We start from the raw sequence: 25,988 nt of genomic DNA on the forward strand, positions 1-25,988 counted from the left end.
TTCAATATTAAAATGGAGCCTTTAGATTTGATTTGGCAAGATTACTCCTGTAACTGTAGTATTATTTCCCTGGAGAATCTGAGGATAGTTGGTATTGAAGGTTGAAGAATTTCTAGAACTTACAGTTTCTCCTCTGCTGTAGCCAAGCAATCTGGACAAAGTTGTCACCTCCTCTGGATTCTATCTACATCAGAGCATGACAGGCAAACACTAGAGCAGCAGTTGAAGGACAAAGAGGCAAGAACTTGGCTATGAGGATGCTCTGCAGTACAGAATGGGCAGAAACTGGCTTTTCATTTAGAATTCTCGCTCTAAATTGCCTGCCATAAAATTTTTAATCCTTTCCAACTAGCTTGTACAGTACAAGTTCCATTGCCAACAACTCAGGGTTGAAACTAGGATTTTGCTAGCAGATCAGTTCTCAGAAAGCCAATGTAACTGTCTATTGTTTTCTAGAATAGACACCAGTTAATAGAATGGGTTGGCAGAAGAAAACCAGCAAGTACATAAACAAAAATAAGCCATTATGAAATGTCTGTATTTAATTAGGAGAAGCTTGTCATGCGTTGACAGGTGTATGCATTGAAATTAATCTGCAGTTGAGAAGTGTTTCTGAATTAAAAAACAGTTTCAGGTAGTAAGATTCTGTAATCTGAAGCTTAAAATAACAAAATTACAGAATGTAAAGCTAATGGAAGATGAGGAACTCCACAAAAAGCTGCATCTTGTAGGGAAAGACAAATACAACATTGAGAGGAAAAGGAAGGAGTCCTAGAAAGGAGAGAATTTTACTTCCTAAGATACTGCAGATGCGATAGATAAAGCTGATTGTGAACTTAGTAGCCTGATGACTGTATCATTTGTTTTGATGTGTTCCTCAACTTAGAACTCGAAGTAGTAGTATCAAAATATTTGGTTTGAAATGTCCAAAGTGGAATAAACTTGAAAGAAAATAATGAAAGCATCCAAGTCCCCCATTTCACAGCACAAATAGTTTTAAGAATCTCTTGAAGGCATTTCAAAATTTACAGAAAGGGAATGCATGAAGAAGGGAGAAGCAGGAAAAGATTTTCTGCTTCGGTTTTGAATTCAAACTAAACATAAGTTCTACAGCTGGAAAGTCTGTTTTTCCAGCTGGATCTAGGAGAAGCAACTGTGTAAACTGCCCTATCTCATTTGCATGGAGAGCTTTTCTTCTTTAATAGCCTTTAAAGTGACACCAGCAGGATAGTAACAGTACGTTAAGTTAATAACATTTTACTGCATTTAATTTAGCTTTACAATCCTTAAATGTCATTCTCGCGTAGTTAGTGTGTAGTACTGCTGCTGGGTAGATATAAGATGGATGCTTTCTTGCTTTTCTAGCACCTTGCTTTACCTTAATGTATTTTGGATTATTTGAATTTCAGACTGGCTCTGAGCTTTCTGGATTTATAGTGTGAGGCTTTGGGATGCTTACAAAACCTTTCTTCATTCTTTACTCTGAAATTACGGAGCAGAACTTAATGTAGGTGGTTTTGTTTGAAAATAATGAGAACAGCTGAGTAATATCCTGTGTGAAATGAGCACAAAGTCTTGGTTCTAGTTTATAGTGGACAGATATTTACATCAAAGAAAAACAGTGCTGGTACCATTTTACACCATACTCAAAAGTGTTAACAGAGATGCTGAAGACTTATGAGAAATTGAGGTTTTGTCTTATTTTCTTTCAGTCCGGGGCAGGTTTCTGGCTGATGCAAGTGCTGTAGTGGCAATAACTAAAGCACAGGGATTCTTTACTCATCTTGATTCTTTACTCGTCTTTCTACCAGAATATTTCATTAGTTTTTTAGGTATAATGTCTACCTACCCCTCACAGTTCCTTTTTAATGTGAAGACTTAACACTCTGATTTAGTAAGAATATAATAAACTGAACAGTGTGTTTGAGAAGGATAAAGCAGAATGTTCAAGACAGCTTCACCACATCAGCATTGTAGTGGCTGAGAAGGAAAAGTATTCAAATAAAAAAGTTAAAGCACTAAAATTTTACAGCCCTTTGTTCTTCACAAAGGCTACAATGAGAATTTATTAATCTTGTCAGGCAGAAGAACAACAAAAGGAGAAAGATGGAGGGAAAGAGAAAGCTAAACGTCTTGGCAAGAAGGAGAGCCTCCCTAGTGCCAAGGCAGCTGAGAAAGAAAAGAAAGGAAAAAAGACAGAAGGAGGCCCTCAAGCACCAGGCACTGTTAAAAAGAACACCGAGTTGAAGCGACGGGGAGCAGTGGAAGAGGAAGTCAAATACATTGGTATGTAAAAAACCAGATATACTCCAGATAAACTTGTTGGAAATCTTGCAACCTAGCTTCTAACTTTGTTTTTTAGCATGTTGAAAAGTCAAGATCTATTTGGCAATATTAAAGCATTGCCACTGCATTTGAAAAGGGTACTGTGTTCTGCTCAGCATTAGGATAGATTGTGCAGTCCAAGAAATAAAATACAGATGAGGCATATGTGGCATCTTGACATCAAAATATTTTAGCATGTGTAAGACTAGAAGAAAGTGGCTAAACAAATCCTACAGAAAACCTTTTGGAATAACTAAATGTGTTTGTGTATCCAAAGGTGGCTTTCTCCTTGTATTATAAAGTGTAACAGAGCCATCTTCCATTGTCTGGGGATGAAGCCAGGTTCTATACAAAGGGCAGTATGATTTCATTTGCTGTAAAAACATGTGAATAGAACTGAGACCCAAAGAAATCTACTCCAGAAATGCGCTATACAAGGTAAAGAATAATATGCTAACAAGTGCTAAGAAAATCTTTATTTTTTTAATACATAGCACCCATGGTTAAAAATTTCACTGGAACAAAAAATACTGGAGAATATGCATAGCTCTCCTTATTAGATCAGAGTTATATTTAATTTGGACCATAATATGTTTGAGCTACATCAACATAAACAGGATCTCTTCCTCTTGAGAAGCACTTACTGAGTTTTGCATGCATTATATGTACCTGCTGTTCCCTAGTTAAACTGCTGCAGGTTTTCCTCACTTTTTCAGCAGACCTTCATCTGCATCTCATTCGAGATCAATGGCACTCTTCAAGCATCTAAAAAGCATCAGTCCAGGTGTTTAGAGCAAGTCCAAATCTTACTGAAGCTGGCAAAAGTACAAACGAACAGAACAGTAGCTATTTTGTGCATAGGTTCTCATTTTTTCATCTTTAAGAATCCAAGCTGAAGTGATGTAGGCAACTCATGTCATCTAACTAAAATTGGTACAGAATGTACAGTAGAGAGTGGCTTTGCATAGGTATTAATGTGCTTCCACTAGGCCCTGTAGAAACAATTTTACCAGCTCTAGCATTTTGCTCCCTACTGCCTTGAGGGATGGGCAGAAAACATCAGCTACCTGTATAAGATATCTACCTGTATAAGAAGACTTTGCTGCCTTCCTAGTCACAGTTAATGAAAAGACAAAATAAGGGAAATACAAATTCCCTTCAAAAACTAACAGCCATGAAAAGTATCCTTTGTTTAGTATGCTTAGTAATTTTATATTATGAGCTGCTAGCATTGCTGTTAAACTATGATTTCATTGACTTGGGTTTGTCACACTAGTCCCAAGGATATTTACAAAATAGCAATAGCTGCAGATTGCCTCAAAGGAGAAGTTGTTGAGGTATTTCGTGCTTGGTCACTTGTTCTGTATGTAATTTTACAGTCATGACCGTACTGAGCTGAAGCCATTCTGAACAATTCACCGCATTCATTGTGCATCCACACAGTTGGACTTAATAATAAACAAATTTGATTCTGACCCATACAAAAAAATGTATTCAGTGGATTGATTTCCAGTCTGAAGGTGGTAAGGAACTACCTAACAACAAAAAAGGTAATCTGACCTTACTACTTCCTCTAGTTGTGCTCAGGAAGGCAGTGAGGAGGAACCTGTAGCCCTGAGAAGGACAGCACCCCTCAAACCCTTCACTCTAGGCTACAGGAAAAACATAACTATTGTTTTATGGAGAGGTAATTGTTTCTTCATTCATCACAGTTCTACCTCGATGTCCATACCAAGAGAAAATTAAGTCAAGTATTGCTAAAACTTCTGGAGACTATTCTAAGTGCACATTAAGTGTGGTGAAACAACTCTGTCAGGATTTTCTGTCTTTTCTTGAGAACATGGCAGTTAAGGTTCTCAAGGACCTCACACTAAAGCTTTGGTTTGTGTCTTGTGACAAGGTGGTTCCAGCTCCATTTCTCAATGTCAAGAACATTGAGATCTATGAAACTTTTCTACTGAGAATGTAGTACTTTAAAAACCTTCATGCATATTTCATACTTTGCAAGAGCCTGAGCAGAAGACATGAAGAACCTTGGACGATTCTTAAAGCACTCTTCAGCACTTTAGAGAATCATAGAATAATTTAGGTTGGAAAAGCACTTTAAGATAATTGAGTCCAACCATAAACCTAATACTGCCAGGTCCATCACTAAACCATGTCCTCAAGTGCCACATCTACACATCTTTTAAATACCTCCAGGGATGGTGACTCCACCAGTTCCCTGGGCAGCCTGTTCCAATGCTTGACAACCCTTTCAGTGAAGAAGATTTTCCCAATGTCTGATCTAAACCTTGCCTCTTTGTAGTTGTTTTGATACAGCTGTAGTCAGCAAAAAAAGCCAAAAGAGAGAAATGCCACAGTTTTTACTCAAGAGCAGTCTGAGTTATTGCTCATATCTGACCATGTCTTGAACTCAGAGACAATCTGTATCTGTTTCTGATGGTTAACAGCCTCTTTATCATTCATCCCTAGTACATTATCACTTTACTGAAGGGAATAGTTCTGATTTTGAGTAAACTTAAGATAATTTATGTTGATGTCTTTCATCATTTGAGTATGCACTAGTCACTGATTATTAGAACTGATGGATTATTATTAACTTGTCATAATTATTGGCATAATTGTAATTATAACTGCTTAATGGTAGGCAGTCTTCTCTTCGGCATGTATGCATTGGAATTTTTGGATCTCTAAGTGACTATGCAGCTATCTGTCTTTTTTGTTAGGAATCATTAATGCTCAGTAATTGTTACGTGCTCATGCTTTTTCCTATTGCAGTAACTGGGGCATCAAAATATGTAGTTCAGTTTCAGTACTAGCAGTGATATAATGGACTAGTTCTTTTATGTTTACCTAATGTTACAAGGAGAGAGACAGCCTTGTTACCAGCCTGCTGCTCCAGGTAGTAGCAGCATTTGCACAGCTCTGACTCTGTATCTAAGCACAGGTAGATGTCAGTGCCAGGCTACCTGTTTTTCTGCCCTAGTTTTTGTCCCTTGGATGAATGAGTCCTGTGAGTTGAGGATTGACTAAAGGACTTTAAAGTGCTTTGTGATAGTAGGCTTCAGAAAAAATCTTAATGCTAAATAGGATGTAAAACTACACTAATTGTATGTGTCCCATAGTCAATGGAGAGATACAGGAGCTTCAGCAGGCAGTTTCTCTTGTCTTAGGATAAATAACCATGCCAGATGAATTACATCACCTGATCATCTAAGTCTTCTGGAGAGCGTAGTCTAAGTCTTCTGGAGAAGAGAAGGCTCTGGGGAGACCTTATAGCAGCTTCCAGTGCCTAAAGGGGGCCTACGAAAAACCTGAAGAGGTACTTCTTACAAGGGCTTGTAGTGATAGGACAAGGGGGAATGGCTTCAAGCTGAAAGAGGGGAGATTTACACTAGATATAGGAAAAAATAATTATTCACTGTGAGGGTGGTGAGGCGCTGGCACAGGATGCCCGGAGAAGCTGTGGCTGCCCCATCCCTGGCAGTGTTCAAGGCCAGGCTGGATGGAGCGTGGAACAACCTGGACTAGTAGAAGGTGTCCCTGCCCGTGGCAGGGGGGTGGAACTGGATGAACTTTAAGGTCCCTTCCAGCCCAAACCATTCTATGATTCAGGCTTCTATAGGGCTTGTTTCTATTTACTTAATGTTTAACCTTTGATACTGAAATGTTGCTATGCGTATTTCTGTAGGACTAATAAACCCAAACAGAGCAGGCACTCAATGAAATTTGTCATCTGCACTTTAGGATGAATTTTGATATGCCCCTTGCCAATTAAAAGGACTAGTGTGAGCTGGTGAGGATTATGACTATGAGTTCATCTATCAAATATGAACCTGTTGGGCAGGCAGCAGTCAGCAGTGAGTCAGCTCATACCTGCATCTAATCCTTCAGAATTATTACAGCTAATGTAGTCTCTCATCTACAACTCAATAACTTCCTGTATGTGCTCCCTGGCCAGCTTTATGCAGGACAAAATAGGATAGCTTAAACTACCGTTAAAGCATATGAGTGTGTCCTGACACTAAACTCCTTAAAGAGAAGCAAGTAAAATGCTGCTATGGCTAGCATCCTGGTTATAATAACCTTCTCCATTTTTAATCTCGTGCTTCTCCAAACAATTATCACTTCTGACTTGTATTCTTCCTACTGAGTTCTAGGTAGTTTGCTACAGAAGACTTCAGTCTAATGCACATAAACATAGGATCATAAAATAGTTAGGTTTGGAAAGGACCTTAAGATCGTCTAGTTCCAACCCCCCTGCCATGGGTAGGGACACCTCACACTAGACCATGTCACCCAAGGCTCTGTCCAACCTGGCCGTGAATACTGCCAGGGATGGAGCATTTATCACTTCTTTGGGAAACCTGTTCCAGTGCCTCACCACCCTCACAGTAAAGAACTTCTGCCTTATATCTAACCTGAATTTCCCCTGTTTCAGTTTAAAACCCATCACCCCTTGTCCTATCACTCCAGTCCCTGATGAAGAGTCCGTCTCCAGCATCCTTGTAGGCCCCCTTCAGATATTTTGAAACTTATATGTAATTATCCTGCTGAGGTTATAAAAGAACTGCTTCTGTGACCTTAATTTGCAGTATCCCTATATAGTCAAGAAAAACCAGAATTTTGTTTAGCTGTTACATGTCCTTGCTTTAATCTGGTTTTGTTGTATTTTGAATAGATGATGAACCAGAAGATGGTGCCCATCATTACTTTATAATTTTGGATTTCCACAACCTTCAGTTGTTGCTTGTGATGTTTGAGCTTGGAATTAACATTTCAAGTGTAATTAGAATTTCTTCTGAGAATTACAAGCCGTTGCAGACATTCTTGGAAGCAACTAAACTTAAAGAAGAATCTTTATGGTCACCTGAAGGTAATCTGGTCATAAGAACAAAATCTGTGTAGAAAAGAGGCTATTATATATCTAAGTAAAGACTGTTCCTGCTGTGTTTTTCTCTCTCTCCGTGCGTTGTGTTTGTGCATGCTAGTTGTGAGCAACTGTGTTTGCCAGTGCAAAAATGGTAAGATTTAAAGGTAATGTCTTACTAGAAAATAGTTCAAAGTGCAGAGAGCAGGAAGCATGGGTTTGTTCAATTTCATTGTATTTAAAACACCTATTGGGGATGAAGGGACAGGGACAGGTTTCCCCAAATATTTCCAAACTGATACTATGTTTTCTTTGTCTCTTACATATAATAGCAGGAAGACTTTAGTAAACTTAAGTAATTTTTAAGTAAAATTTGCAAGGAAACTTTAAAGGGAAAAGTACATCTAGATGATAGTATCTTGTGTAAGCAGTGGTATAGGTAGTAATGCAAGTTTTCCTCATTCCTAAGAAAGGATAGGTGGCATAGTAAGAAAACAGCTTGGCTAAACCATGCGTTCTTTGTAGACTTCAGATACAAGAAAGCATTTAAGAATTAGAAATAGGTCAGGTCACTAGGAATGAAAATATGTCTTTATTATAAGCCTATTGGCACAAAATCAGAAATGGCAAGACATAAAATGGGGTACAGGAGGAAGAACAAGTTAAATGTTTGTTAGCTGGTCCACAGAGAGGAAGAGCTGCCAGGAGGTGATCCTGAGAAGACTGGCAGTAGTTAATGTTTGGAGTGGCCTTTTGTACTTCTTGTTGAGATGTGTGTTCGGGGGTTGTAATTTGTTTTCACTATAAATACCATTCCAGACAGGTGATATTTTTAACTAACTGCAATTAATGCTGGTTGCAGAAAGATTCATCTTCCAATTGTGAAGGAATAGGTAAAATAACTGCTACTTAGGTAAGGTAGAGAACTTTTCAGATCAGCTGATTCAGATTAACTTAAATTGTATTCTATTTGAAGATTTGCCTGCCATTCTCATTTCTATTTGAGAACTCATAAAAAGCAAATGAGATAGTGGAAAAAGAGCTGTGAGGAAGAGGGAAAGGAACACAAATAGCCAAAGCACTGTAATCTGCGTAACTTCTGTTTCTGGAAAAATACTGGAACAAGTAATTTATAACCACTTAAAAGAAAAACGAGGAGATGAGTAACAGCTAGTGTATGCAGTTCAAGAACAAATCATGTCAGACAAGTTTGATTTCCTTACAAAATGAAGTACTGGCCTTCTGAGCAGAGGAATAGTCGGTGTTGTATAATTGGATTTTAATAAGGCTATTTCACATAGCCCACAGTGAGCAAGGTAGGTCTAGATGAAAATAAACCTATAGTAGGTGCAGTCTCATTCAAAAACCTTGGCCTCTATAGAGTAACTTTTAAAGGTTTACCCTCAAATAGGATGCACGGCGTGGACTCAAGGGAATTTGTGCTGTGTCTGGTATTATTAGGTATTGTCATGGGTATTGGAATAAAGGGGTGAGGTTCAAATGCAAATCTCCAGATTATAGATGAGAATATGTCCTAAAAATACCTGAAGTAATCTGATCAAGGAAATCAATGGTGAGGTAAGACCTTGTATGAAATATGTGCCAATCACAAAAATTCCGAATCATGGAAAAGAAGATTATTAAGGATCTATAAAATTTCACTTACGAGGAAAAAAATGGAATTGTTATCCTTAAGTTTAAGAAGAGAAGGCTGAATGATGTGGTGGAGAAATCATAAAAGTTTTCAAGTTTGTAAAAGGTTAGGACATAAAATAAAGTGTTTGAATTGCAATCAAGGAAATACAACGGAGCAGGTAGAAGCTTTCCACAGGTGAGGTTAGTAAAGTATTGCAGTAGTCTGAGTAGAAATATTATTGAGTCTTTGAGGCTTTTAAAAGTTATGTTAAGACAAACATCTGCCTTCATTGCTGCAGGTATAGTTGATTGTGCCTTGGAGCAGTTATTAAGTAAAGTATTTCATAGTTCAGTGACTTACAAAATAGATCATGGTTGATCATTTCAGTAATGTACAGAGAAACTCTTAGAAAGGAAGCCATTAACCTGTAAATGCAGTTCTGTTACAGTGTTCCTGTTGTTCTTAGCATGAATCACATGAATCATGGATTAGGGACCATAACTGTCATGTTCCTTTTCCTTCCCAAGTGTTTGCATCCCTTAATGACTTTCATTTTGTGATTAAGTCAAGCACTTAGTACCCTTTCATACAGTTAATTTTCTGTTCCTCTGATCAGTCTAGTAGGTGTACCACTACTAGTTCAGGTTTTCTGAGAGAATTCAGATCAGTCTCTGAGCCTGACAAAATGCAATTAATTTTTCCCCATTTCTGCTGGAAATGTGTGACCTGATACATCCTAATGATTCTTGAAGACTTTAATTCATTCTGTGAGTATTTACATGATGAAAATATACTTAAGACAGGGACAAGGAGAATGAAGAACTGCCTGTAAGAAAAGATTGGGTTCAAAATCATCTAAGGAACCTGAAGGTGCTCAAGTCCATGGAACCTGGCAAGATGAATCCACGGGTCCTAAGGGAACTGGCAGATGTAGTTGAGAAGCCACTATCCATCATATTTGAGAAGCTGTGGCAGGCTGCTGAAGTTCCTGCTGACTGGAAAAGGAAGCATAACCCCAATTTTTAAAAAGTGAGAAAAGGAAGACCCGGGGAAGTACAGCCTGGTCAATCTCACCATGGTGCCCAGCAAGATCATGGATCAGATCCTCCTGGAAACTATGCTAAGGCACATGGAAAATAAGGGTGATTGGTGACAGCCAACATGGCTTCACTAAGGGCAAATCGTACCTGACAAATTTGGTGGCCTTCTATGATGGGGCTACGGCAGTGGTGGATAAGGGAAGAGTGACTGACATCATCTGCCTGGACTTGGGCAAGGCACTTGACTCTGTCCTGCACAGCATCCTTGTGTCTAAACTGGAGAGGCATGGATTTGATGGATGGACCACTGGATGGGTAAGGAATTGGCTGGATGTTCGCACTCAAAAGAGTTGTGGTCAACGGCTCAAGGTCCAAGTGGAGATCAATGGCGAGTGGTTTCCCTCAGGGTCAGTGTTCGGACCGATCCTGTTCAACATCTTTGTCAGCCATATGGGCAGTGGGATTGATGCATCCTCAGCAAGTTTGCCAACGACACCAAGCTGCGTGGTGCAGTCAACATGCTGGAGGGAAGGTATGGGGTCTAGAGGGACCTTGACGCACTTGAGAGCTGGGCCAGTGCAATCTTCATGAAGTTCAACAAGGCCAAGTGCAAGGTCCTGCACAAGGTTCGGGGCAATCCCAAGCACAAATACAGGCTGGACAGAGAATGAATTGACAGCAAGCCCTGAGGAGAAGGACTTGGGCTCTTGTGAGACCCCACCTGGAGTATTGTGTTCAGCTTTGGGGCCCCCAACACAAGAGGGATGTGGACCCACTTGAGTGAGTCCAGAGGAGGCCACAAAGATGATCAGAGGGCTGGAGCACCTCTCCTGTGGAGACAGGCTGAAAGGGTTGGGCTTGTTCAGCCTAGAGAAGAGAAGGCTCTGGGGACACCTTAGAGCAGCTCCCAGTGCCTCAAGGGCCTACAAGAAATCTTGGAGAGGGGCTTTGGACAAGGGCCTGTAGGGGCAGGATAAGGGGGAATGGCTTCACGGAGTTGTTTTGTTTTAAACCTGTGGGGCCACTGGAATTACACAAGTGAGCTATTTGGCCATCGTACGTAGGTTTTAGAAGTGCTGAGCCACCATAAATCCAAATGAAAGCAAGTCACTGCAAGTTTAGCATCCTTATGTCTCTCAAATTAGGCTATAGTAGATTCCAGAGTGTGAGCGTAAGGTTGGCATCAAGAGAGAATTTTTTTTTTTTTGCAGTAGCTACAGCATCTTCGAAAATTGATCATTACTATGCAGTGAAACAGGAAACCATACAGCTTCTAGGTTCTCTATCCATAGTCATACTGTACCTTAATCTCCAGCTTCCACACCGATAAAATTGTGATAATAAGGCTTGCTTACCCTATACTTAAATATATGCTAATATATGATTTTTGGTTTGTGTAAGAAGGCATTGTACTGTGGTTTATCTAATAGTTGTACATTTTAGTTACAGAAGCAGAGAAAAGAAAGAGCAATGAAGCTATCAAAGAGCTGGAAACATTCTGGAAATACCTGGAACCAGTTCTGAACAGCGGAAAGCCTGGATCAAGTCTCTTTGATGTTGCCAGACTTCATCATGTAGTTAAGGAGAGTGCCTTTCCCCCTGATTGGTCTGACAGAGAAATGCTGGTCAGTAGATTCTGCTTTCAGAACACATGGCATGCTTTGGGGCTTGTAACATTTAAGACAGTTTAGAAATGACAGGAATTTTAGCTTAGCGTTCTATGAAAGAGAACCAGTGTAATTAATATGTTTGTAATCTTGATCAGAAATTATTTTCTTGTATCAAACAAGTTTATTCAGCGTGTATTCACAAAGAGTCCTTTGCATAAAAATACCTGACTTGGAGTTTCTTAATATCGTAGGCCACAGCAGCAGAGTTCTAAAACAGTTCAGGATACTAAATTTATTCAGCATCTTTACACAGACCTAATTTGGATCTCATTAGAGTCAGATATCTATATAAAATAACACCAAAATTATAGTTTTGTCCTCATAACAGTAGGTCAACTTACTGTATTTCAGAACACTCACATGAAACCAAATTAAAATGAATACGAGAATGCTTTTTGATAGAAGATGCTCGTTTAGCATACCCAGTACCCCTTCATTTTGTCCAACCCAAAACGTGGCTCTGGCATATTACTTATTATCACCTGCTGAGCCAGGACTATTATTGGGCACTGCAAGAGAAAGTGAAGCAGTAGGAATTGTTTCCAGCCAGATTCTCAAATATAGTGAGGTAAAGGGTCAAATATTTTTCAATCCACAATGGCAGTAGTAAAAAAATATAAATTGCTAAAGCAAAATAAAGCAATATGCCATAATTCAACCTCCTGTATTTGTGGTGTATATTATTAGGGGTAAAGGATAGACTACATCCTCTTACCACTTATTTATTGTACACTAAATCCTGTATATAAACAATCTGGTGAACTAGGAAGGACACTTGATCCTGAGGGGATCAGAACCAAGTTTGGCTAAATCCACAGTGGTTTCCAAGGCAGACACTAAAAATGCCTCGATTAAGGAAACGTGTAGGCATGCTACTTACAACATTACTTATCATTATATTATTGACTTTATGTTAAAATATTCAGCCTGTTTTGGGAAAGAAGTTTTTTATCTTGCATATCTTTCCCATAATCACATCATATCAGGGACTGTTGCTACTGGTGAATATCCTGAGAGCAGCTATATTATAGCTGAAATAAAATGAAAATAAGGAAGCCTTGTTTCTTAGAATAACTCTGTAAAACATTTTGAATTAGTGGAGAAAAAAAAAATCCCTTGCAAGACTTTTAAACAGTTGGAGATTTGCTGGTTAGAGAGCTTTACATGGCTCAAGGATTTACATGGCTAAGTTACATGATACTTTTGTATGCAACTTCATCCTTTGTATCTGATTTTTCTGTTACAGCTTGCATTTGGCACTGTGCTGTTTGAAAGCATTGCTTGTTTAATGTATGACTGCTTGGACTGGAGAAGACAGCATCGTAACTACTTGGAAAACACCAAGTTTATTAATGTGCCTGCATTATCAGAGAGGAAGTTGACACAACCAGCTGAATTTGAGGCAAGAATCCTTCTCTACTTGTCAAGAATAACTAGTTGTAAGCTAGAAATGCCTGACTTTAATTCTGCGCTCAAAAACTCCCCTTGGACCATCATTCCATGTGTAATTTTCTGTGAATAAAATTGGAATTTTTTTACTTCAGCATTTAAAACCACAAAAAATGAGGGGGGGGGGAGAGGGGAAGGTGAGCATCGGGGAAACAAAAAAAGGAAAATTTAAAGTTTCATACAGGCATAAAGTACGACAGGTGTAAAAAATTCCTCGAATAGCTTATGATGACACCTTCTTGGGGCTGAAAACTCAACATGCCTGCACAGGTACTGTGCAGAGGTACTGTGTTGTTGCCGGTCTGTGAAGTGTCAAAACAAGATTTAGTTCTGTGCAAGATCAGCTGCTTTATTTTGTCCATGGTAGACAAAAGCTTCAGTGGGCAGAAGAAAGCAGCTTATTAGGACATGTACTAGTGGCAGGGAAAAAATGGGCTTACTCCATCTGTAGGAGTGCTACTGAATGCTCGTTTAAAGCATTCATAAAATTATATTCTTACTATCTTGTTCCATTGAGAGTTAAATGGGATTTCTCTCCCCTAATATCAGCTGTGTAGAAGTTTAGCATCTAGTCTAGGGTTATCGAAACCAAAGCGAAATGAATCAAAGAATTGTTTAGGTTGGAAAAGACCTTTAAGATCATTAATTTCTCCCATCTATTTGTGCAATCCTCATTTGTTCTACTGTTTCTGAGTGGTTTTATCTTTATTTTTGTTCCTTTAGGTACAGTCACTATCACAGTTTACAACTACAAAAAAAAAAGGGCAAGCAGAAGAAATTCTGCCAACACCAACTTTGTCACAGGGTATGTCTAAAGGATTAAAGCACTCATCTGTGGCTGTTCACTCTGTCATTCACCTGAGCACAAATCCTTGACATGATTTGCACAGTAAGATGAAGATGTGACTCAATGTTGTGAGAGTAGTTTCTTGGTGAATACATTGTGAAAGTTTCCAGAAACTGCAGTGCTGATAACCAAGTTCTTTAGAAATCACTTTTTCTATCTGTTCCTAGTCACAGTCAGATAGAAGAGCTCTATAGGGATGGACTTTGTTGGCCTTTTTAAGAAAAACTGTCTGAACATTGAACTGGTAATAGAAATTGGCATTTCTGAAGAAATAGATCATAATGTTTTATCTCATATTACAACAGCTTCTTTTTTGGATACTTCTGTGGACATGAGGTATTACAATGACTTGCTGAGTCAGATTCCTGAGGAATACTTTTCTGTACCCTTAATGCTGCACTGCATGTTGGAACAGGTGAGAATATTCTCTTTGTAATTCCTGTGGGTAATTCTGCTTAGACCTGGTAATTCTGCTTAGATCTCGGAATTGATCAGAGATCAATAAATCCATCTGTTTCAGCCAAGAATATGAGACTGTGCATGGAGGCACTGACCAAGGAGGTTCATTACAAAGGAATCACAATTCAAAAGTGACTTCTTTGGTTTTCTTTTGTATTGTGCACTTACCCTGTATATACAGTGTTATTCTAGAATTATTTTCTTCCAAGATTACAGATCAAATATAATCAAATAAGGAAAAATAGTCTTTTTTTGTTAGCTAAGTCAGGATATCTATTTTTCATGTCCTGATGTCGTGCCACAATGTTACTGATACTGAACTTGCACTGTTTTACTCAGTACAAAGGTCTTAGGGCAAGCCTAACATAAAAATAGCGTATATCAGTGCTCGTGCTAGGCAGAGCTGACTTCTGTTGAGTTCAGGCACAAGCTATGAGTTAGCAGAGCCCCACAGCATGATTTGGAAATCCACCTCCTTTTAGAAAGAAAATTTCAGTACAGTCTTATTTTTTTTTTACTTTTTTCAATTTAGTCTGAAAATAGATGCAGGCAAAAACAGCCAAAATAAGGTCCAACACCTGATACACAATCAGTTTTTCATTATCTGTGTTCATTAACATTTCAAGTTGGAAATATGTTTTTTCTTATCCTTCCAAAAGCAAGTAATAGGAGAAAATATTTAATTCTGTTTTCTATAATCCTTGTTTTGGGCAGGAATTAACATGGAAAGTTGCATTTTGCTACAGTCCTGACAAAATTTATGGCTGTGTGTTTGGCTATAAGCGGTTCTGCTTGGTAGCTTTAAGTTAAGAAGCAGTCGTACTGTAATGAAAGCTAACATCTATCATGTTTGCCAGGTTATCGCAAGTGAAGAAGGCCTTACACCACCTAGTCTGGTAGTACCAGAGCCTCGGGCAGATGGGCTACATCATACCATTGCAGAACATATAGCTTCTGTTCTTCCTTCTCTTTCACTTTCTGACAGTGAAAGAAAGGTATGTGTTGTCTTTGGTTCATTTCCTCAAATGACAAATAAATCTCATTACTGGTGTTTAATGCATCTTTTTTTTTTTTTTTTTTTTTAACAGAATCTATATGACTACTTTTCACCTAAATACAGTGAAGAAAAGCCTGTCACCCTGGAGTACCCTCTGTTATTGAACTACCATGATACCCTGGCTCAGCGGTTGCATCTGCTGAAGGTATGATGCCACCTGTCATATATAAACAGTTCTAAAATCCACAGGCTGTAAACGCTCAATGCACTAAAAAGGATGGTGTTTTTACAAAGCAGAACAGTGTAGCCTACATTCTTTCCTCCTGATATAGACACACTAACATGTTTAGTCTGTGTAAGAAGTGATGAGATACTGCTACTGACAGAGGACACATACAGACATAGAGCATGATACTGATTTCAGTGATCTGTTGGCATTATTAATAAGAATGTTTAGCCTTTGGCATAGATGAAGGATACTACAGAACTCTGATTTACTGTAGTCAAATGCTGGTGAAACTGGAAAATTAGTTACTAACTTTCTAACATTGATTTAGCATTTGGACTAGATTAAATACTAAGATGTAGAGAAATGTGAGAAAAGATATAAAGGTTGTTAGTGAAGACAAGAAGTGTATTCAGGTTGGCTTAATAGTTGAAGCATAGTGTATAACCAAGACGTTGCCAAATTCTAACACAGGCAGAAAGGTTCAGAGACTGCAAGGTTTGGAATTATTGCAAAGTAACAGTTCACAAACCAAAACAACACTGTGAATTTATCTATCTTTTCTAAAGCCAAGGTGTAGTTTTGCCGTTAAACTTTGACAATACTCTGAAGATAAAACAAGTTGTAATACAGTTCTAGATTTCACAGTTAAGGGGTGTCTGCTGGCTTCATGAATTACAAATACTGTGAAATACTTTGACAACTATTGATTATAACAGTATTCAGAAACAAATTGAGCTTGATACATTGGAGGAGGCATTCAAGCAGAAGGCAGGACTGAGTAATCACTGAGAGAGATGCTCTTAGCAGGCATATACTTGATGTGTGTGATATACTTGCTGAAGAGGAAGTTCAGGATATAGCACAGTGAGGAGTGGATAGCACAATAATGAGTAGTGGATAGAGGAAAAAGATTTGGAAGATACAGTCCAAGAAAAAGGTACTGTAAAGTGTTTAATACTAAAAAGAACGAAGTTGGAAGATACCACTAAGTCTCAAAAGATAAATCCTTAAATATATAGGGATGCTGCTGTCACAGACTTGATAAATGAGTTTACAGACTTTGTCACTATGAGAAGTAGCATAGACCAGCTGAAAGATACGTGGAAGGGACCTGTTGCCTGTCTGGATAGATCAGTATATGTTTCTGTATTCCAGAATTTTTGAGTCTAGATAGCACAGGCAAATACCTTCTAACAAGTGTCTGTTGTTATGCTATCAGTTATTCTCTTATGTATCTCCTTTTTTTTCTGCCTAAAGTACCTGGCACCATAATTCAAAACCACACTGTGAGCACATGCTCAAATTTAAGTCCGACTGACTTAAGCACATGCCTATGTCTTTTGCTATAAAAAGAATTCCCTATTCAAACATAATTTTTAGAAATCCACTGCTGTGAAAGTTTACTTCAACTCTGGTAACTCTGGGGTTTGTTCCAGGTCCAGGAGAACTTAAATCCAGAAAAGATTGAATGGGAAATGATGGATAAACTTCCTCTTACAGAACTTATCCAGTTAAACCTTCCTTCAGCTGAAAACAACCCTAAACGCTTGGCCAGTCTTCACGAGCTTCTGCACTATTGTACCAGTGGTAAAGAGATTATCTTTTGCATTGATAAAACTTCCTTTTTTTTCACGTCCCTAAATCATTTGCAGAATTTCCCATTTTCACATTCTCGCTTGTACCTTAGCCTACTACACAAGCTAGGGTCAACTTTAAACCTCAGTTTCATGGTTAATGGGAAAGGCTATAAGAGTATTAAATATTGCATAACTAAGAGCTGAAAGTCTGTTAGAACTTCTTTATTTATATTCACAAACATATAAGCAGTTACTAAATCTGAGGGGGAAAAAAAGGTTGTACAAATTACAACTATTATCACTATTTTGATCCTAGGATGTAAAATGCACATGTATCTTAGAAGATTTTTATTGCACTGTGAATGGCTTCCAGAATGTATTCTGTGTAAGCTGTTGGTGTCAATAATGAAATGGCTTCTGTAATAGTCCCTTTATCAAACCAAGAATACATTCACTTCTTCAATTATAATCACTTCTGCAGTTACCTTTTCTTGGAATGTGCCGCCATGACGTACACTGAGAAACAATCCCAAAGACTACATAAATATCCTTAGGTAGTTTCAGAAGTTTAGGCTACTAAGAAACACAAACATCCAAATCCCTTTGGTTACATTTATGCCATCATATAAGGCACAGGATTTGAAGGTACTTTTCCAGCTATTCAGTCCTGAAATCCCTTGTGTTGGATTAATTTGCACTTGCTGCATTGTTTCTAGTTATTGGTATGTTCATTTTGGACATTGAGCTGTTTAGGTAGTCTGTATTGCTGTAGCATGCTGGCTGATGGGTATCATATTTGATGGTCATCATTGGACCATAATATATGGCCAGACTCTCCAACTGTTAATTTAGCTTTTATCAAGAAGGTGATTGATTTGAATAGGAGATATCCAACATTTTCAAGATGTGTGACATGCTTGGTTGTTTAACTACCATAAAGATGAAAGATTTCAAACTGAAGATACCCTTTGGATGATTTGGACATTCAACTACCTTTCTTAAAATTCAGTCCTTCTTATGATTATCATTGTTATATGGACACCAATGCATACAACCATAAATAGGATTTATTATTCCTTTTGCACCTTGCATACTTCTGTGTAAATTATTAAAAATAAAAAATATTTTTAATTATTAAAAATTAAATTAAAATCTTGTCTGAGGAGAGAAAAACTAATATTTGGTTTGAGAGCTACAGATAATTAAAAACCATATGATAATGGAAAACTTTTCATTAACTGAACCAGTTGTTAACTGGTTCAACAAAGTCTACTCAGTATTTTAAAACCAACATCACTTATAGAAAGTTAATGAGCCAGGAGGTATTCAGATGTAGGAAGCGCTTCATTTAAGATGAGTTAAAAGTTAGGCATATCATTTTGCACTTTAGAAGCATACAACTTTGAATGCAGTGTAAAATGTAGCTCACCTAATTTGATCCAATACTGTTAAGGAAATTGTTGTTGGCTTTTGCAAGGTTGCCAAGAACAATACACTTACATAGTCTTCTATTTATCTTCTGCTGAGCCATAAAGACGTTTTCAGTTAATGATTGTAATTCTTTTATAGAACTTCTGAGTCGGGCTGAAGTAGAAAGGGCCTTCAGAGTGTTTACTTTTGAAAGCCTGAGGCTGACTGGGCTGAGTGACGCTGGTCTCCTGGAGAGCTCTGGATCTATGATTGGAGGTAATTGTGAAGTGTCTTATATCCCTTGGGATAATACAGCCAGGTTTGCAAGACAGCTGAGACAACTTTTCCTTGTGGAAGAGAAGCTTAATGGGGAAGCTCCAAGAGGCTCTGGAAAAAAACTCTCTGTTTACATTACTCCTGAAGAATTTGAATCCACTATTTATTTTACCATTTCATTTGCTCTTACAGGGCTGTGATTTTTTTTTTTTTTTTTCTTTTCCTGATACAAATCACAAGGGAAAAAAAAACCACTTGAATTTTCAAGTATTGTATAGTCTGTACTTTGAGTATCTATGTAGGAATACTAGGTAAAGACTAAAGCAAGCTGTTTTGTATGACAACATTAACAGTTTGCTTAAGCAACTCTCTAAAATGATATTTGTTGAAAATTATGTACATAATTATGTACATAAACCAGAAAAACCATGTGCATAAACCATAATAAAAATTATGTACATAAACCAGAAAACTGATTTATGGTTTATTACATCAAAGATATTTCATAGACCTAAAATACTGAAAATATGCTTAAATACCTTTCTGAAGAAAGGCTCTTGTGAATTATGACGGCAGCCCAGTCTTTACAAAGTCAGTAACAAGCACAGAGTGGTGTATCGGGGCTGGAGCACCTCCCATAGGAAGACAGGCTGAGGAAGTTGGGGCTGTTCAGCGTGGAGAAGAGAAGCTGAGTGGAGAAGCTCAGAGAAGCTTCCAGTGTCTGAAGGGGGCCAACAAGGATGCTGGAGAGGGACGCTTCATCAGGGACTGTAGTGATAGGACAAGGGGTGATGGGTTCAAACTGAAACAGGGGAAGTTCAGGTTAGATATAAAGCAGAAGTTCTTTACTGTGGGGGTGGTAAGGCACTGGAACAGGTTTCCCAAAGAAGTTGTAAATGCTCCATCCCTGGCAGTGTTCAAGACCAGGCTGGGCAGAGCCTTGAGTGACATGGTTTAGTGTGAGGTGTCCCTACCCATGGCAGGGGGGTTGGAACTAGATGCTCTTAAGGCCCTTTTCAACCCAAACCATTCTGTGATTCTATATATCAGGTTAATTAGATGATTACTAGTGAATGAGTAGTAAGAAGTGCAATGAATATATGACTTATACATGAGGACTCTAGAGAGGGATATAAAAAGCTGAAAATGAAAAAAAAAAAGTCTGCTATACATTGTAATTACCCATGCATACATACCTTTTCCTTTTAACTTTTTTCTCCCAGGCTTCCCTGTTCTTTCACATGTAGGTTAATCCAGTAGAGTTTTGACATCCAAAATTTGAGGCCAAATTCAGAAGTAACAGGGAAAGAGGAACGTATCTATTAGATGTTAAACAAAGTGAGACCAATGAAAAGAAACCAGAATAAGGCTAACATGGTAGAGTTGGTGTTGTAAGGTAGAAGTTTAAACATCCGGTTTTCATAGTCACATTAGTCTCTCTGCATTTGGCCAGAAATATGTGAAAACCCTAAAGTGAAAATCATAGAGAATGTCTGTGCTATATTTCAACTTCATCAGCTTTTCTAACTTCATTTCCAATCTGTGCAGTTAGTGCATCTTCAGAATTTGAGTCGTTGTAACTTTCTCATTCATGTTAGAATGGGAATGTTTTGGAGAGCAGGAACAGAGATGTTGAAAACCTCTTGTAGACAATGCAGAGTCAATTTTCTCAGAGTTCTACATTTTGTCCTGCAGATTCCAACATAAAGAAAAGTTTTTGGCCTGCTGAAGGAACAGTGTTGGACAAGAAGCAACATTAAAAACAAGTGATTATTTTTCTGGGATGCAAGAAAAGTAGAAATTAGGTCCGTTTAAGTGGCTGTACCTTTAGGTTCATGATGTTGCCCATGCTTTCCTAATATAGATGTCTAGGCAACCAGCTTAGATTGGATCCTTTCCTTAGAAGGCTGGAGTAGACAAAAAATAATCCTGCTTATCTGTCTCTCCTCTGAATTTCGTGAACCTTTTTTGGGTGTTAGTTTAGTTGACTTTTATACTAGTTACAATACTAAATAATTTCAGTTAGAAACGTAGCCACCAACATTTCAACATTTCTGCAGCACAAAAGCAAATACCACGAAGAGAAAACGTTTGCTTTCATATTTCTTAAATCTTCTAAAGACAGTCAGTATATTTCCTAGAAAAGTAGATAGAAGTCTGGAAGCTGAGCTTAGTTACAAGCTGGTTATGAGCAAATAGTTTCTGGAGTATTTTTTCCCAGGAAGAGTATTTCTATTTTACATGTGAATTTAGATCAAGTATTAGTGATCTCTGCCCTAAATCAGGGCATAAAGAATTCTACTATAAGGAAATTATGTTTTTAAAATTATGAGAATATGAAAGTTAAAGTCTCCATGAGATCCTGTTCATGTCATGTGCCCATTGGAACAGCGGAATGACTGGTCAGATCCTCAGCAGAAACAATATTCCGCCAGTAACTTACAGAACTGGATGAATCAGATGAATTGAAAGGTTTATATTTGCATTTTTCAGAAATAGGTGAAAATATCAAAACAATTGATTTTGCTTTCTTTTATGTCACCTCTGCAAGGGAATGCTTGTTACTGCTTCTCAGGTAGTATGCAGAAAAATGATTCATCATCTGGAGGACACTACTTAAGGTATTTTTAATGGTTTTGACCATGTAAGGCCAGCATAAGGCAGATAAAAGTGAAGATTTCAGTGATTTTTATGAAGTGTTTATTATTATTGTTATTGTTGTTGTTATTATATTAATTATATTAGAATGGTATATTATGTTATATATAATTGTAATGTTATAATATATGTAATTATAATAACATAATTATTAATAATACTGGTAATAATGATAATAATAATAATTATAATTTGTAGAATCATAGAATGGTTTGGGTTGGAAAGGGCCTTAAGATCATCCAGTTCCAACCCTCTGCCATGGGCAGGGGCGCCTCACACTAGACCATGTCACCCAAGGCTCTGTCCAGCCTGGCCTTGAACGCTGCCAGGGATGGAGCATTTACCACTTCTTTGGGCAATGGGTTCGAGCGCCTCACCACCCTCCCAGGGAAGAGCTTCTTCCTTATATCTAACCTGAACTTTGAACCCATCACCCCTTGTCCTATCACTACAGTCCCTGATGAATTGTCTGGCACTTGTTGTCCCTGGATTTTAAAGTGCTCTTTTAGGAAAGAAGCTTAGCAGGCATGATCATATATTTATAGGGGTAGTGTCATAAAAGAAAGCTTCAAGTTGATGGCAATCTCATTAGAGAGGCTAAGGAAATTGCATCATTCTGACCTTAGTTTTAAGGGCTGAAATTTCTGGAACACTTCTTAACATTCTGCTTTCAATTTCCAGGACATACAGAAATGAATGGCAAAGTTGGAAGAGATAGTCTGGCTGATCCTGCTTTGAAGAAAGAATTGGATTTTCTTATTTTGGATATGGCAAGTGTGAGGAATGGAATAAACTGTGCTCTATAGCATGAGACAACAGAATATACTGTTCAGTGCCAGGACATGTTACTGGAGATTCCTTTGCAGTGCTGCATGCGAATGTTAATTTTGTGTTGTTTGGCAAGTAGTGCCATAGATTTTAAGCACTATGAAATCACTTTCTTTGATTTCTGGGGTGATGGGTGTTGGTGAAGCTACTAATGGCAATTTTGTGCTGGTTTCACTGAATACCAGAGGTCAAATACTAGCATGAGAGTTTGAGAGATGTATCACACTAGTGAACTCTGTAGTTTGGCATCTTCAGAAACACCTGTCTGCCATAAAGCCCTGGATAAATATAGCAATTTCAAGATGACTTCATAGGACATGTTTAAATATTCATAATTGCTTACAGAACTCAAAAACATATAACCTAATAATAAAAATATTCAGATTATGTTTGCCATAAAAGAAAAAGCCAAGACCAAAAACCTTTGGGAGTAATTGTGTTTTTTATTAAATAGTGCCATAGGGGTCTACACATGTGCAACATTATGCAATTAACTGTGATATAATATGGGATGCTGTCTATTAAGTCAACAAGATTACAGTTGATTTAATACAACTGACACTGAAATGTTGATATTCATTTTGTTTTGGTGTATTTTGAGGTGAGTCCGGAAAAGTACGGCTTAAAAGCAAATTTAGAAGAAATCAAAAAGACACAGAGGCGTTGTTTGACAGACTGGAGTTTTGATGAGCATTTTCAACCCCATGTTCTTCTTCAGGTATCTGCAAACTGGCAATCTTATACATACAGTCACCCCTCAGAATGCTGTACAGAGAATTAGCTGTGGAGCACAGTGTATTATCTTGCTAGTTAATTGATCCAGTTTTATCCCTTTTACATTTTTAGCAAACTTCATTTTTCTTTTCAGTTTCTTGTGTGAATTTTTGTTTGTAATGGGTTTTTATTTCCTGGCCTGGCCAAATGCAGCTGTCCTTTTTGGTAGTGAGTCTTTTAGCTAAATGTGCGATGGAGAGAAAATGATCTTGCCCTTAGGGGTAATCCTCCCTGGCAGTTATGGGACTCATTAGCACAGTGTATGTGAAAGCATACTTTGCAAATACCTATACAGTATATGGGTCATGGGCAACTAGAAAATGTTGTTATAATGGTATTTCAGCCTTTTAGGGCTACAAAAGCTTCACTTGTAGAAATCTTTCAAGCTAAAGACTAAAACTCATCTTTCAGAAAGAATGAAAATATGAAAGGTAAGTTCAAGTGTAAATGGCTTAAGTTGGTAGCATTCTCTTGAGAGGAGTGGAGTTTTAGTTCCTGTGCTGCCTTGAGCTTTATATGCTACAATTCTTATTTGATCCTGACACATGCTATAAATGGGTGAAGGAAAGGCTGCTTGGACGTTTTCAGCACCACTTCAGTGTCACAACTTTAAAGTCTTGCCATGTATTTCATTACATGGGGAATTCCTTCTTATGCAACATAAATAGCTAATACTAACTGAATTGTCAAGAATTAGGGAATCTAGTCAAAGGATTCTGATGGAAAATAACTGCAAGAGAAAGTAACATTTTATTGCAACAGAAAATAATGTTTTGTAAGAATACTTCTTTATACTACATGTCACATCTGAACATACTTTTTCCATAAGCTGCTGTCAAGGTTTTCATGTTTAAAAAGAATATTTGTTGATACGGGATTATTTCAGTTTTATTTGAGTTACATGGTTCTGTAAAAATAATAGTTTAAAAGGCAGCTTTCTTCTAGCTATAGCTATAAAATAAGTTTCAGCCTGCAGACAATGTAAACATTGCAAATGATGGGGCAGTACAGAACAGATTTGGAACAGTAAATCTCACAGCTAGGCAGGTTAGAGTATAGCAAATTGAATAGCAAGTAAGCTTAACCAAGCTAAGAGAAAAGTAACTTTCTTTTCTTTTTACCTGATAAGTGATAGCTTTGCTTTAATTTATTAGTTCTTATTTAAGCACTTTATTATTGAAATTTAACTATTTGTTTAATATTTAAATATATTTGTTTATTATTTAGCCAAACTTTTTCATTCATAGTCAGTCTCAGAAGGTGGAGCATAATGACTGCCCCTTCTCAATATGAATAGCAGAGGAGTTTCAATTCCACCTACCTGAACACTTCAGATTGCTGGAATACAAATGCTTTGCATACATCTTATAAGAAAGCAAAGTTCTGAAACACCTTTTGCTGAAAGCTACTGTCTGCAGGGAGGATGTACCTTTATTTCTTTCCTTTCCAGGTTCTTCATGCTGCATCCCAAGAATATAGATGTATTGATTCCTTTTATCATACCCAAGATAACTCTTTGCTAATGGTTCTTCACAATCCTATGAATCAATATCGTTTGTGCCAAGAGACTTGGGATATTACATTGCACTCTAATGTTGGATTCAGGTAATTGATTTTATCTGTTATGTCTCATTCTCAGTCATTTTCAGTTAAAGCCTGCATGGCTATGCCTGGGGCAAAGCTGGAATAGTAAAAGATATCACAATGTAACACATTTATGAGAAAACGTGTCACGCAGGTGGAAAATGTCATGCAGTGTTATATCAAAACCATTCTGTTGAGACAAAGTTTTCTGAGTGAGGAGAACCATGCAGTAACTGTATGTGACTCCTTATTGCAAACTATAAAAAGAAAGGTAATGCACACATACACACAAAGTCATAGTAGGGATATCCTGTCATGGTTTAAACAAAACATCAAGAAAATGATGATGAGGACACTTCAGGTGAAGGAGGTTGAAAAGAAAACTGTCTAAGAATATACTTAACGGGTTTTTTCAACTATGCATACACAAATTGGGTGAGTGTCACTGGGAAAATGTTTCGAGAAATGCTAGAAGCCCTTTTTTTCAGAGAATACCACATTCTTAATCCCTTGTCACCAGTTAGAAGCGTGCAAGTGGTTGATGTCTCCACTATTAGAGCTTTTGTCAGTGGGCCTATTCATTTTGCGCTGAAACAGCAATTGTTGCAGATGTGACGTGGATCCACAGTGATGTGGATCTGCAACAGCGATAAATAATGAGGTGGATCCAACTGCTATACTAAATAATTGACAGAAAATAGAACATGTGTCCATGTACCGATATGTGAAGAAGTTACAATGCCATGGAGAGACAGATGAGCTATCTTTAACCATGTCACTCTGGAGCTTTATGGATTAATTAGATTTGATTTGTTAAATAGAATTTCAAGCAAATTATCCAGTGGACACCTCCTACCCCATTTTTCTGCAGGCATCCGTCATTTATCAGAATATGAGAATCTTTTCATGGAAACTTTTGTTGGCACCTATATATTTGAACAGGTTTGAATGCTAAACAGGCAAAGTGTGACTTTCTGAAGACATATTTTGTGTTAGATTTCATATGTTTGCTCTCAAGGAACATTGTGTGAGTCCATCTTAGCTTTCCAGGCACTTGGACTTAAATTATTTGCCATGAAAAGAGGCTGTTGTGATCTGCATTGACTGGGACCAGAGCCGGAAGAGATTTACCAGCAGACACACAAAGTTCCTTGGAGAAAATGCTGGCTGTTTTGTGGTTGTTGGGCAAATCCACTAAATTGTCTGGTCAGTCAATTTTTTTGCATGTATATAACAGCTGAAATATTCCCCAGAAGACAGTGAAAGATCATGTGTTCAAGTGAACGCCCATCTTTCTTTCAGATGGACCTAGAAAGAAGGTCAGTGGTCTCAAGGTCTGTTACACAAAACTCTGGA

General features: G+C 37.8%; 1 protein-coding gene across 7 annotated transcripts in view; it reads left to right on the forward strand.

Annotated features, from left to right (window-relative positions):
• The window catches only part of SPAG17 (sperm associated antigen 17), a 101,717-nt gene that overhangs the window by 26,590 nt on the left and 49,139 nt on the right, over positions 1–25,988 (forward strand). For all 7 annotated transcript variants that reach the window (XR_003989435.1, XM_030471962.1, XM_030471966.1 and 4 more), the window contains 13 exons: positions 2,082–2,286; positions 7,010–7,204; positions 11,318–11,499; positions 12,791–12,946; positions 13,717–13,798; positions 14,146–14,255; positions 15,157–15,294; positions 15,388–15,501; positions 16,962–17,112; positions 18,672–18,788; positions 22,128–22,216; positions 22,876–22,992; positions 24,499–24,653. Coding sequence is in view for 6 of the 7 variants with exons in the window: in XM_030471962.1 (XP_030327822.1) it covers positions 2,082–2,286; positions 7,010–7,204; positions 11,318–11,499; positions 12,791–12,946; positions 13,717–13,798; positions 14,146–14,255; positions 15,157–15,294; positions 15,388–15,501; positions 16,962–17,112; positions 18,672–18,788; positions 22,128–22,216; positions 22,876–22,992; positions 24,499–24,653 (1,811 nt within the window). In the remaining variant the exon portion in view is untranslated. The remainder of the gene's footprint in view (positions 1–2,081; positions 2,287–7,009; positions 7,205–11,317; positions 11,500–12,790; positions 12,947–13,716; positions 13,799–14,145; positions 14,256–15,156; positions 15,295–15,387; positions 15,502–16,961; positions 17,113–18,671; positions 18,789–22,127; positions 22,217–22,875; positions 22,993–24,498; positions 24,654–25,988) is intronic.

Source organism: Strigops habroptila, chromosome 2 (genome assembly GCF_004027225.2).
Source record: "Strigops habroptila isolate Jane chromosome 2, bStrHab1.2.pri, whole genome shotgun sequence".
In the NCBI taxonomy this organism is placed as follows: Eukaryota; Metazoa; Chordata; class Aves; order Psittaciformes; family Psittacidae; genus Strigops; species Strigops habroptila.